This window comes from Oryza sativa, chromosome 11 (genome assembly GCF_034140825.1).
Source record: "Oryza sativa Japonica Group chromosome 11, ASM3414082v1".
Taxonomy (NCBI): Eukaryota; Viridiplantae; Streptophyta; class Magnoliopsida; order Poales; family Poaceae; genus Oryza; species Oryza sativa.
The window spans coordinates 29,689,686-29,703,818 of record NC_089045.1 but is presented as its reverse complement, the minus strand read 5'-3'; the positions used below and the strand labels follow the sequence as shown (position 1 = coordinate 29,703,818).

General features: G+C 39.2%; 1 protein-coding gene across 11 annotated transcripts; it reads right to left on the bottom strand.

Annotated features, from left to right (window-relative positions):
- Positions 1-516: 516 nt before the first annotated feature.
- LOC112936146 (probable WRKY transcription factor 30) lies at positions 517-13,905 on the bottom strand. 11 transcript variants are annotated; one of them, XM_066305240.1, is made up of 12 exons: positions 13,362-13,905; positions 12,697-12,868; positions 12,413-12,492; positions 11,624-11,756; positions 11,481-11,513; positions 10,598-10,797; positions 9,009-10,396; positions 6,836-7,482; positions 5,335-6,748; positions 1,578-1,699; positions 1,122-1,409; positions 517-1,022 (listed from the first exon to the last, which is right to left on the bottom strand). In XM_066305240.1, the coding sequence occupies exons 11-12, from the start codon at positions 1,385-1,387 to the stop codon at positions 710-712; spliced, it is 579 nt and encodes a 192-aa protein (XP_066161337.1). In that variant the 5' UTR covers positions 1,388-1,409; positions 1,578-1,699; positions 5,335-6,748; positions 6,836-7,482; positions 9,009-10,396; positions 10,598-10,797; positions 11,481-11,513; positions 11,624-11,756; positions 12,413-12,492; positions 12,697-12,868; positions 13,362-13,905; the 3' UTR covers positions 517-709. The 11 variants fall into 11 exon arrangements, with proteins under 11 accessions (XP_066161337.1, XP_066161333.1, XP_066161332.1 ...); XM_066305236.1 differs by having other exon boundaries at positions 1,122-1,387; positions 5,335-7,212; positions 7,310-7,482; positions 10,201-10,396; XM_066305235.1 differs by having other exon boundaries at positions 1,122-1,387; positions 5,335-7,212; positions 7,310-7,482; positions 10,205-10,396.
- Positions 13,906-14,133: the final 228 nt, after the last annotated feature.

The following is a 14,133-nucleotide window of genomic DNA, read 5'->3' as shown; positions in this document are numbered from 1 at the left end:
GACTTAAGGCACAGATATACGCATTATCATATATCTTTAATATCATATTATTATGATATGGGGCACAGATATATGCATTATATATCTGCATGAATTGGTATGCCATATTATTATACTTTACGCGAAATATATGTGATGTATGGCATAAATTGAATTAAAGCTCAAATGCACAGTTTATATAGTTTTTTTTTGCTAACATGAAAATTTTAAAAGTTATTAAAGATAATAGAGTTGCACCGTAGTGTTTAGCACGGGCATATTATTAGTATAAGTAGTAGAGACATTACTCCCTCCCCCTCCGACCCTCCTCTCCTATATCATCTCCTATTTTATAGCTAACAACTAAATATATAAAGAACATTACTAAAATAGCTAATTTGACATAGAAGACTGATCTATAAACCTGTGTATTTAATGAATAGATTAAAAAAAGTAATACCAATAAATTATAATTTTGACAAAATTATATTACTTTCGGCTTTTAATAGATGATGCTGTCATTCAACCATTTAGTTATATTCAAAAATGAAAAAAATTATTATTTATTTTGTTCTTGGTTTATCATTAAAGGTATAATTTGAGTACGACGTACATTTTCACATAGTTTACGTAAAAATATTGAACAAGACAAATGTCAAATGTGTGTAAAAAATACACTAAAGATACATATCCGTGAATTCGCACACGTAATGTATGCAAGGTTTGTTCTTTATAGGGTGGTGGGAGGGCCATCCGATTCGTCTTTGCAATTGGTCCAATCTAATTGAAAACTAATTGAGGACGCATCCGTGTTGCTGTCGTGGCGTGTGGAGACAGTCGTCGTATCGTCGGTACACATGTCGTCGTCGAGCCCAGACTGCGGCCTGATCGGTTCGACGTCGTTGGAGTGCGTGCTCTGCAGATCGCAGGTGTGCTCCCCGTGGTACACGACGTCGAAGAGGAGTGGGTCACCATCGGTGGCCTGTGCATTTTTTGTCGCAGTGCAGCCCGTCGTGGTCTTGTGTATACACCGGTAGTAGCATCTGCAAAATAGATGGCGAGCGAGATCAGTTCGATTTCATGTACTCCAGCAGCAGTGCCAGTTCATTTCAGGTACAGTCGTACGTTAATCAGCCACTAACCTTGGGTAATTAGCGCCGAAGATGTTCTTCTGGCCGTACCTCTTCCAGCTGTAACCGTCGTCTGGGGGGCCGACGTCCTTGGAGCTCGCCCTCACCTGCATGCTCTTCGTCGGCCGCAGGTTAGACTTAGAGCTCGCGGCGGATGATCTCTGGCTGTCGGAATGCACGCCGGCACAGCTGTGAACCCCCTTGTATACGACGTCGACCATCAGCGGGTCGCCGTCGGTGCGCTGCACCTTCTTCCGTGCCTTACAGCCCGTCGTCATCTTGTGGGCACATCGGAAATAACTTCAGAGTTCCGACGACAGTTATAAGTTGAACAAGATCGGGTTAATCAGATTATTCCGCTCTGCTCTTAATTAATTAAGCTCTTTGCATGCATTCGATGCTTCATTAAATCAATCAACCTTAATTTAACTTTAAGTTAATTGGCACGAGTCGTCATCGCTTACTTACTTTGGGTAGTTGGGTGCATGGCGCCTTCCACGTCCTTCTGCCCGTACTTCCTCCAGCTGAAGCCGTCATCCTCTGTATAACTCATCCTGATCACCTTCCTTCTTTCCATCTGTGGTTCCTTCCTGTTATGTAGTATGCAGAGATTTATATAAGCCCCAACTTTTAATACACCCATTTCGTTGAAATTTTAGATGAAAATAGAGACATTGTCCTGTAGTTTGAATTATTAGGTCTTCTCCTTAATTTCCTCCCGGTCAACTAGACAGTTTAGCTCGAAGAGAAAATAAGGAGATGAATCTCACTTGATTGATAACAAGTACGGTTAGCGGACATGTTCGTGTGATTGACATGGGGAATTCGGTCCTGCTGCATATGTTAGATAAATGAAGAGCGTGCAATAATTTCTTGCCCCATGAGAGATAGAGAAAGGACATTGAACATGGACAATGGCGTACCAAAAAAAAGTTTTTATAGGATAATGTATCTATATATGAATCATGTTTTCTTCCGTATCAAAACTAGAGCGTGGGTGTATGTTTTTGCTGTGTCCATCTAGTTATACCAAGGCCGGTAGTGTTATCAGTACGGTTGTATCATCTAGATGTAAAAGTTTCATTATCTAAAATGTATTAATTAAAAATAGGACACGACTAATATGAACTAGTCTTAAACAGCTACTACCATTTTAACAAATAACGAAAATAACTTCTACTATCTCTTTCTCATGTGGGAGTATGCAAGTATGCAAAAGTAAGGAAAATAGATTCCTAATAGCTAAACTTCAAATAAAATTTTCTTTTAAATTATTTATCTGATCTATAATTCAACTATTCTATTATAATCGTTGTAATTAAATCTTTATAACAAGATCTTACATGATTATATACTAATTGAAAAATATGTAAATTACTTTTAGATTTGATTAATTTACTTCATAGATATTTATGAAAGTAATTTAATAAAGACTAAAAGTAATTTTTAAATAAATCAAAATTACTTGTAAATCTTATTCTTATTCTTAAATCATCTAGTAGTGTAGGTATTTCTAGAATGGTTAATTCTATTTCTCTAGAGTTACTGCCTCTAATAACATAGTTACTTCTAATATTGAGTTACTTTCATCTAGTAGTACAATTGTTTCTATTATTGCGAAGAGTTACTCCTATTTTCTTAGAGTTACTTCCCCTAGCAGTATAGTTACTTCTAATATTGCGAAGAGTTTTTCCTATTTTCTTAGAGTTACTTTCCCTTAGCAGTATAGTTACTACTAACACCGTAAAAGGTACTTCTATTCTCTTAGAGTAACTTCATATATAACAATAAATTGTTTTTTTCCGAAAAATAACATAGTGGTTACTTCAAAATAAAGAAAATAATTGTATTTACTCGTGAATCTTCTCCACATTTTACTACGCATAGTTATTATTTCAACATCGTCCCCTATGTTTACTTTCAATAATATGGAGTTAGTTCTATTGTAGAACTTAGTTACTCCTACTTTGAGTAAATTACTTTTGAATGTTTGAATATATTTAATATTTGACTCATTTTATCACATGTTTTCTCTAGAGTATGATGGTTTAAATGGATCTTAAAAACTATACATGGTTTTAAAAATATAAAAGTTCCTAAAAAAGGACTTGTGTAGAGTAAGGATTCAATGGTTGATTGGTTGGTATTTTCCTCCGTATTTACATAGGTGTCACGTTAACTAACTAGCGCTTAGCAGTCTCTTCGATTGGACAGCCCGCGCATACGTCTCGTTACAATTCTAAATAGTGCATATATACGACACTAATTAGATTTTGCGTTAACAATAATGTTGTTCACCAGTCGTCTGATCCGCACCACTCACCACATACCGATTCCAGCCTCGAGACCTACCGCTGCACGGGAGAGGAACCTTGTGGGCCTCTAGCAGATCATGGGCAGGCGACGGTGGCCATGGTCCCATCGAGCTAAAGGCAACGGTGCTCCGAGAAGGACTCGGAAGCTACCCAAGATGGTGCGGCAGCTAGGGGCACCATGACAACCTAGGGCAAGCGGATCCACTTTTACTAACTAGCGCTTAGCAGTCTCTTCGATTGGACAGCCCGCGCATACGTCTCGTTACAATTCTAAATAGTGCATATATACGACACTAATTAGATTTTGCGTTAACAATAATGTTGTTCACCAGTCGTCTGATCCGCACCACTCACCACATACCGATTCCAGCCTCGAGACCTACCGCTGCACGGGAGAGGAACCTTGTGGGCCTCTAGCAGATCATGGGCAGGCGACGGTGGCCATGGTCCCATCGAGCTAAAGGCAACGGTGCTCCGAGAAGGACTCGGAAGCTACCCAAGATGGTGCGGCAGCTAGGGGCACCATGACAACCTAGGGCAAGCGGATCCACTTTTGGAATTTTATGTTGCAATGGTTTATTGTGATGTCGCACATGGTGTTGTTTAGATGTCTCAATAAGTATTTTATGATGTTTCAATATTTTATTAGTATTTTCTATATACGGTGTTCTTTGGATGTTTCAGGAAGTATTTTGATATGCTATTTACATAATGGATTTGTTTCTTTTAAAGAAAAATATTTCAATGACTTTGATAATTTTGTTTCACTCTGTTTAGTAAATATTTCATCTTTGATCAAATGAAACAATTGACCGTCCGATAATTTAACTCAGGTCAGATATCTGATTTGTTGTCTTGTCCAATATTAGTGTCCGTGAATGTTCACTGTAAAGAGAAATTAATGGAGTGAAGTAAGATAGGAGGCAATGCTTTGTGATTTGTAAGCTTAGATCAAGTTGGGTTTATTGAATTTAAACTTTATTTGTATTTGTTCTTGTTGTTTGTGGGCACATACACCTAGTGAAATTTTTGTTGGGTCTGCCACACCACAAGAAAAATACTTTGTAGAGACATTTTTCTAGTAATGTAGAGGCACTTTTCAAATGCATGTACAACAATGTAGAGGCATTTAAAAAAATATCTAATAAGTGTCTTATGGTGAATTGTCTCTACAAACGAAGAGACATTTTATAAAATGTCTATAATATGATAGAGGTATTTTCTAGAGACATTAAATTGTACCGCAAATATTTATAGTGAATTGTCTCTACAAACGAAGAGACATTTTATAAAATGTTTATAATATGGTAGAGGCATTTTCTAGAGACATTAAATTGTACCGCAAATATATAAAACCAGTCCAAAAAAGAGAATAAAATAGTTTCCTTGCTTTTGACAAGCCTTGAAACTCACGATCTCTTGGTTAAATCATTTTAATCTTCAATGCACTAACCAACTTAACTCCATATCATTACTTGTATGTTTGTTCCATTAGTTACTTATATTTAGTCCTTTAGTACACATTATCATTCAAAAAGTGTCTCTACATAGTATAAAATGTGTCAACAAAATGCCTTTACATATTAGACGCATTTTATAGTGCCAAAAGAATGCCTCTACAAGATAAAATCTAACAAACTAAGCTAAAAATGTCTATAGAGTAAAAGTTTTCTAGGCAATTTTTAAAGTGCCTCTATAAAGTGTATCTACACTATAAAACTTTTGATCTTAGAAGCAATTTGCAAAACACCTCTACAAAAGTGTCTCTATACGAGGTTTTTGTTGTAGTGCCAGTAGTTAGTCAAGAAGTGCTATGCTTGAGTCAATTGATAATTTAGAATTGATCATAATAAACTGATTGTAGTATCAAGGGCAAGAGTATTTTTAGCGCGACAGATTATATTACATACCTGCTGCCAACAGATTTATGTGCTCCCTCCCCGAGGTTCTTTTGTAGAAATGCGGATTTCTCATTTGAGCCTTCTTTCACAATATGTGGTTGTTGTTGCAAAATCCTATGTTCTACCTCTCGTTTCTTGGCAATGTTATCATCCTTACCATCGAAGATCCAATCTACACACCATATATTGACACTAGGACTTCCTTGATGCATCGTAACGGCGTTAGTCAATGCTGACTCTGCAAATCTTCTACAAAGATCATCAGCAGTAGAGGTGACCCTTATTTTTGCATAGATCTCTTCAACTCCAGACAGATGTTCGATTCTGACTGGAATAGTATCGTGTTGATCTGCTCGATGAACATCAAAACCTAGCCTGAGCTTCTGAAGATTAGGCATTGCACCGGCCTCAAATTTCATCCACGCTACGCTGCATCTAAACTTGAAGTATTTCAGGATTGAGAATCCTTCCTTGTCAAAGATAATCATTTCTATAGGTTTTGTATGGACATACAGTGACAAAACAGTGAGTGCGGGTAATCCTCCGAGAACATCAACATCATTACTTGTTATTTCTCTAATCCCAATCTTTAAAATGCGGAGATTTCCATGCTTCCCAATCCAATTCGGGATACTAGAAAAAACGCAAACACACGGTAACAACTCAATCCTCTGAAGAAGGGCCGGTGGAGAGGACAGGATGCTCCAGCCAGCAACAGATATCCTCATGTTTGTAGCACTATCAACGTGCAGAGTATTTGCATAAGAGGAGCCTGGTTGTGCCAGAGTTATAGACTTGAGGTTGCTGAGTTTCTCCAAAATGGATCCAAGGCATTGCATATTATTCTTCAGATCATCAGAATGTGCAGCAGAATAGGTGAGCTGTACATCCCGGAGATTGGTCAGCTCAGCCAGGCTCAGTAGATTCTCTGCTGAGTTACAGCTGAGATCAAAATATCCAAGTGTTCGAAGCGATGTCATGTGGACGATTCCACTGGGCAGGTTTGTCTTAGCAGGAAGACTAAGATGCAGCAAGCCTGGCAAATGGATGATGTCTGATGGAACTCCATCTATATTTCCATCAACTTTCAGTGTCTCCAAATATTGTAGACCTTGCATCTTGGTTGGCAGTTTTAAGGTGACATTAGAGGTGACCTTCAAATATCTCAGTTGGACAAGTTCAGAAATTCTTGTGAGATCAAAACTGCTGATGCTATCCTCATCTCCCCAAAAATGTAGAGTTAGAACTTTAAGAAGTTGAAACCCCGTAATAAAAGACATGCACTTCAAGACCCCCCAAAAGGCAAGTGTCCGAACTTGGGACAATCTTATATTAGTTGGTGGAGTTGCATCTTCTATGTTACCGAAGTGCATTGATAATCGTCGAACCTTGTCAGCACATCTTGTAGCTGCCTGTGAATGGTCTATAGCAACCATAAAATTTTCTTCCATCGACTTGCATGTAATAAAATTGAGTACCATATGGTGAACTACACAAGACAAAACCTCACCATTGTTATTGATATGTACAGGCTGGATAATGTTTCTACCAACAAGCTCATCAAAATAGACTCTTGAAATTTCTTCCTTGACATGCCCTTCAATTGCAAATATAAAACCTTCAGCTATCCATTGATTCACCAAATCATCCTTCCAAATTATGTTACCCTCTTGATACATACTAAGACACAATATGCACGCCTTCAAATGCTGAGGAAGATTGTTGTAACAGAAATTCAGTAGTTGTTTCATCCCTTCCAAATTAGGGTTTGTCATCAAACTGTAACCTAAGGACTTGTTTATATAATTCCATCGCTCTTGTTTCTCAAGCTGACTTGATAAAAGACTTGCGATAGTGACAACAGCTAGGGGCAAACCACCACATTTCCTTACAATGTCATGTGAAACCTCACTAAGTTTTTCAGGACAGCTAGAACGAGAGCCAAAAACTGTACTGAAAAATAAGTTTCTTGAATCATCCTTACCAAGAGGTTTCATCTTGAAAATATACTCTGAGTCATAACCACAAGATTGCAGAGCTAGATCCTCAAATTCTGTCGTGGTAAGTATTCTGCTGCAACTATTAGCGTCTGGTAAAGCGTGCTTAATAATATCCCATGTGGATGTGGCCCATAAATCCTCAATTATGATCAAGTACCTGCCAAACAATTTCCTCCAAAAATTTATAACAATATATTGCTAATATTAACATAAACAACTTCACCAAAAATATTATGTAGAGGCACTTTTGTAGAGGTGTTTTACTAATTGTCTCTAAAATCACGAGTTTTATAGCGTAGAGACACTTAAAATTGCCTAGATAACTTTTACTCTAGAGACACTTTGGAGCCATTTTTAGCACATTTTGTTACTTTTTATCTTGTAGAGGCACTCTTTTGATACTTAAAAATATGCCTGTTATGTAAAGGCATTTTCTGAAGACATTTTGAACTTTGTAGAAACACTTTTAAGAATAGTAATACATACTAAGGGAATAAATAAAAGTAACACAAGGTATAAACGTACAAGTAATGATATGAGGTTGAGTTGGTTAGTGCATTGAAGATAAAAAATAATTTGCTCGAGAGATATTGAGTTCAAAGATTGGCAACAAGAAGGAAGAAATATATGGATATTAAAGCAAATTAAAAGTTATCAGATTAATTATCATCAGGGAGAGGCAATGTCGTCCAAAAAGTAAAGGCCATATCCCTTGAAAACTAACGTACTCGATCCCATATCGGCGGCCGCGACTGCGATCCCTTCCTCCACCATGCGCTGCCCGCTCCGCGTCGCCCCTTTCTTCCACATCGCCACCCCGCCCCCTTCATCTGCAACACCTTGTGGCCACGTGCCCCTTCCTCCAAGTGACCAATGTGACCTAGGTGACTCACAGAAGGTGGGTCGGGCTGTGCACTTTAACAAGTGATATCAGAGCTCAGGTTTGAAGCCCGAAACAATTTCCATAGGTCACATGGTGGGGGAGGCCAGGTAACAAGTCTCCGAATCACATGGGTTGATGTGACAGGGGAGATTATTGAGTTTACTCACACATCGGTAATTAACGGTGGGGGAGCACAACTTAAAAGGTGGGGGCAACTCTCATCCATCAAACTAGTCTTTTGGGCTGTGTAGGCTTAGGATCTAAAGTTGTGGCTCCGGTTAGGCTTGTGGTGGAGCAGGCTCAATGTGACCTGGGTGACCTATGGTAGTTGGACCGAACTGTGCACTCTAACAAACAAACTGGCAATCAGTTTAGAGCATGACGAGGGCCAAGAACAGCAGCCACAAGCCCGCAACACGGTGGCACCGGCTAGTTCACACCTCTTTTTCTAGGACTAGTAACCATGCACGTGCAACGCACGAAAAGGCTAAAATAAATTCAATCAAATATATTGCTCTGTAAATTTACAAACAGGATAGCATTAAACATCATTCATTTGAAGCTACGCAAATAGACAAACCATATTCTTTAATCAATCGTACAAAATGCAAATCTAGCTTATACAATGTACCTAACCAAATCAAGAAACCCACTTCGAGTGCAGATTCAGTACCAAATGTGCAAAATTTCAAGTACATGACCAATTCATGTAGAGTATGAACATCCAATACCGAACTATAAAGTATAAGCAAATGCGGAGATAAAAAAAAAAGTGGAAAAAGTGGAGACAAAGTCTAAACCGTCAAAAATTATGGTGGTGTCCAAGACACCATGGTCTCTATGGACCATGTGATCGTCAATGGGGGATGACCATCATTGATGGGTCAAGGTTGATTCCGCCGGCGCCTAGGATCTGAGCAGGCATTCAGATTATCACTTGGGAGCTTGATGCGTACATGGGGGACATGGTCATAGTGTTTCTTCCGTCCTGCCCTGATTCCCTTAAAGCAAAAGAAACCAGCAAAATGACATGTATACAGTCCAAACTGCTACCGTCAGAGAAAGAATTGAGATCCAAAAATTTAGAAATGATTGCAGCTTCAATATAGTAACAGGAAGATATCTGAAGTTCATCACCAAAGTTTATCAAAAAAACAAAACCCTAATTCATGTATGGCCCTAATATCACTATACCAGCAAAATGGCCAGTGGTTTCACTGGAGCACAAGCACCTTTTGATAAAATCAGAATCTATAGATTTGGAAAGATCGAAATGTATGATGCAGCTAGAGATAAAAAATTTCACCAGAACTTACATGCTTACTGTATGACAAAAGGAACATAAGTAAGCCCGCAATCTAAGACAAGCAAATTAAACAGACCTCATCCACCATCCATTTGAAGAGAGGAGATCAAGGCTATTGCTATGGCAGGTCCCATCCTAAAGAAAACTGCCAAAGCCTGCACTCTCTGAAGTAGCCATATGCAGTATTCTTTCCAGAAAACAGACAAAAAAAAAACAAACAAAAAGGCTTCCAAAAATAGACCTTTCATCGAATAGCTCAAAACTGAACATGACATGCACTGTGAATTTCAGTGGACAGATAGAGGACCATCCTGATCTTCTCGAGTACTCTTTCCAAGTGAAATTAATAACAACATTATAGCCTGCTTGCATAAGATTACTTGAAGCCACACTGAATATCTTTTTCTTGCCAAATCTGAAGGCAGAACTCCATGACTTAATATATGGCATGTGTCTCCTGTGTGTGCCTAATGTAATGCATATGCCCAGTACTGAATGGAATGGAATAGATTTAAAAGAAATAATCTATATATGAAAGAAGGTTGCTGATCTGGAAGTGATGAAGCACCTCTAAACTTGGAACAAATGAGCGGAATGCATGGGAACTGGGAGCAATTGACCATCTTACTCCAGCTCAATTTTAAAAAACATAAATATATTTATAGATGAAAGAGGGGAAAACATACATACAAGAACAAAAACTGACGAGATCTTCATGTAGTTGATATGGTTTTATCCAAGGAATTAGACAACTGGTGCTTATGTTGTGTGAACTACACAAATCAGCTACCTCTTCTTCAGGAAAGTATACTCATACATCAGCTGCAACACATGCAGTATCTGCAATCACGTTAATAAATGCATCGCCGAGAAATCAGATGCCTGTAAAAAGCAATAAATGGTCAGCAAGGTCAAAATTTCTTATCAAGGCAAAACACTATAACGAAATATAGTGGGCAGACAATTGTACATGTTGGCCTACGCCTCCACACCATGCATACCGCCTCATATCAAAAAATGTATTCATTTGTAAGACAATTGTGCACTACATTTTTGGGAACATCAATAAGATATTAATATTACCCTCATTCAATTCATATCCATGCAAACAATAAATAATCTCTGCATCTCCATTTTAACAAAATGATTAGCTGCTTGCTCATCTTGTTCTTGTAAATAGATTATGAAATAGGATGAAAGCAAGACAACTGGAAGGTGATCAGACAACTATTCTGAATTCTAATGCCAGCAAATCGAATGAGATATCCTCGACCTTTGCAACCCTGCAGACACAAATGCAAGCAGATATAAGACAACTGCTGGGTGACATCTTCAGAGTTTTTACAATGGTGATAAATATAAAAGGAAATTCCTGCTGAGAATGAAACGACTTTATAGTGTAAATGAAAATGATGCTGAACAATTAATTATGCTTGTTCCTCACAGCATACTTATTTGCATGCAAAACTTGCTGACACATAAAAGTCATTGCATGATCAGTTTTTCTTGAGCTATCAGAAGGGTTCTCTGAAAAATAAGAGTACCACATACAACAGTAGTGGTGACCAATCATAATTTACAGGATCATTGACATGTAATTACAAGGGCTATAGACATGCTCTCTCATTTTCTCAAAAGCTTATGCCTGAAAGCTTTACAGATTATTCAGACCAACCATGTCCTTGCTCTGCAATGATTCTACCAGATACTGCAATGATTCTACCAGATACGCGTGCGCAAGCATGTGTGCAAAATTTGCAGCGAATTGTAGAACCACTTAAAACTAAGCATTGACCATGAAAGAAATTCAATGTGTTCATTCAACTCATGGTGAAAGATAAAAAGAATTAAGGGTAAAGCACCCTGCTGAATAGACACTAACTGAAGCCTTGCTAAAATAATTAATCAACTCGTTTTATTGTAAAACAAAATCAAGTTTGAGAAAGAACCAAGTCTTGTGACTGACCATTTGGGAAACACGCACTGCTTCTGTGAATGCCTGGAAGAAAGAAATCCAAGAGGACAATAAGCAATATTTAATACTGAAACAGGTGGTCCTAGTAATATACAGGCAGAATAAATTAAAGAAAACCAACTACCATACATTACCTATAAGGCTTTCTTCGGATGTCCAAAATAACAGTGCAAGTTACCTAAGCAGAGCAAAGCACTCTCATACTTCCCAACTATAATATCTTGGAATGGAGAGGCGGTACGACTGAAAAGTCCTTGCATCCCTGCACTACATCATCCACATAAATTAACTATGTTAGAACATATTTACAAGAGCTTCCGTTTTCAACATAGCATAAGCAACATGTCACTATCACATATGTTTACAGGTTACTCTTGCCTACCGACAAAAGATTCTTAAAAAATCATGGTGGGCTAGTGGCAGCATTGAGTAAATATAATACATGTAGCAACAAGTCTAGACAGATATATCATGATTCCAAAACTTGCTGTATTATCCCATTCCAATTTTGATCCATCTTGATCATAGGGAAATAAAGACTGCAGCATTGCTGAATGCAGAAAGTAGAAACTGCTTTATAGACATCTGAAAACATGCTAGAGTATAGAGACTAACATGCCTTAATTCACAGAATACACCTACTGTATTAATTCACGGAATACCCCTACTATAATTGCCATTCATGTGTAGAGGCAATAACTAAAATACATGTGCCATCAATCATTGTAAATGGATAGAACAGGTAGTCAAAACATCAAGCTCTCTCCAGCAATACATTTGGTACTATATTACACAAACCACACAGCAGAGGGGGAGGAGGATGGCAGTGAGCTGAAGGGGAATTGTTTGGCAGTCAACAAAGAAAGACCATCAAATTGTATAATTGAATGATGAATCGAAGCTGCAAGATAGAGTCTGATTACCTAGGGTATAGGCCAATTGGCCAAGTACAGCAGCGTGACAGGAGATGAAAGAAGAGTGGAGCTGCGGCGAGTGAGATGGGCTGAGGAGTGAGGCAGCAGAGACAACATCGACGATGGCGTCAAGAATAATTAATAAATGTTTGAATGTAAACAAACATGGTGCCTAAATTTTGTGAATCTAAAAAAATATGCAGCTGGAAAGCAAGCATAGCTTGTTTTGTTGTAAACAAACATGATGGCTAATAGAGTATATATCGAGAAATTTGTGGAAACAAACATGGTACCTATGTTGGTTCGTGGACTGGGCTGTGTGACTGCGGAAGCATCATTCTCCTTGTCAGGGGTTTCATTTTGTTGAGGATGGGCAGACTTTCCATGTGTTGATGGCGCCGGCCTCATTAGGGCGCCCAGCCTTGCAACGGTGGTCACGGGTGTTAATGGCCTAGGCGCATGTCACTGAGGAATCATGTTGACATACATAAATCAAACACAATATATCATTTGAATGACAATGTGAGTATAAAAAGGCAATTAATAGAAGGTGTACAGCAAGACATGATAATGTAAATAACAGAAATTAGCAGTGAAAATATTATGTGCATATATGCGATCAAAGAAGGGAATTAGAAAGGTTAAAATATGAACTGATGAACCAGAGTGGGTGCTAATTTGTACACTGCTCATTGCCAAAACCTAACATTTGATTCAGATAACTTGACTACGCCCATGACCTTGCAATCCGAAAAAGAAAAAAAATCATGTCTAGCTGTATATACATGGAAATCAAGGAGTATTCCTGTACTGATCCAGAAGATAATTTCAGTTTGCACTATATGGAGACAACATCATTCAATCGGTTGTGCATAATACATTATGATAATACATTCAATCTGTTATACATAATACATTGTGAAGTACATTCTCAGATGGAAAAGGAATAGTCTCGTACCTGCACAGCCTCCGCCGGCGACGTCTCCGGCCCCTCAGCCTAGACGGCAGAACCGCAGAAGCGCTCCATGCCCGTCGCCGGAAGGAGGAGGAGGAGGAGGCGGGGCGGCGGAAGGCGCGCGGCGGGGCGCCGGAAGGAGGAAGAGGAGGCGGGGCGGCGGAAGGCGGGGGAGGAGGCGCGGCGGGGCGCCGGAAAGAGGAAGAGGAGGCGGGGCGGCGGAAGGCGCGCGGCGGGGCGCCGGAAGGAGGAAGAGGAGGCGGGGCGGCGGAAGGCGGGGGAGGAGGCGCGGCGGGGCGCCGGAAAGAGGAAGAGGAGGCGGGGCGGCGGAAGGCGCGCGGCGGGGCGCCGGAAGGAGGAAGAGGAGGCGGGGCGCCGGAAGGCGGGGGAGGAGACGCGGCGGCGGGGCGCCGGAAGGAGGAAGAGGAGGCGCGGCGGCAGAAGGCGGAGGCGGAGGAGGCGCGGGCGGTCTGGCGACCTTTTTTTTCGATTTTTTTTTTCCTGGCGACGGTTTCTTCTGAGAAGCGCTAATTGCAACTGCTGTGTCAATTGCACTTAGCAACTCGTACTTTTTATATTATATTAGTATAGATTAGTTAGCGTAACTAACTGTATTAGATTTAATGACAATAATTAAGGTAAGATTTTCCTTTGGTTTTCTTTATAACTAACATATTTTAAAAATATCTATACGTGAAAGAAACTTTCATGTAAAATTTAAAACGTTATATTGAAAAATTAAAAGCAATACATAAAATTTAAAACTTTCAACTCA

Excerpts from the sequence above, each read along its gene's own strand:
- LOC112936146 (XM_066305234.1), bottom strand. The coding sequence starts at position 1,646 with ATGACGGCTTCAGCTGGAGGAAGTACGGGCAGAAGGACGTGGAAGGCG. Across the intron at positions 1,388-1,577 it reads CATGCACCCAACTACCCAAA|ATGACGACGGGCTGTAAGGC; the intron begins GTAAGTAAGCGA and ends TGTGCCCACAAG. Across the intron at positions 1,023-1,121 it reads TTCGGCGCTAATTACCCAAG|ATGCTACTACCGGTGTATAC; the intron begins GTTAGTGGCTGA and ends TCTATTTTGCAG.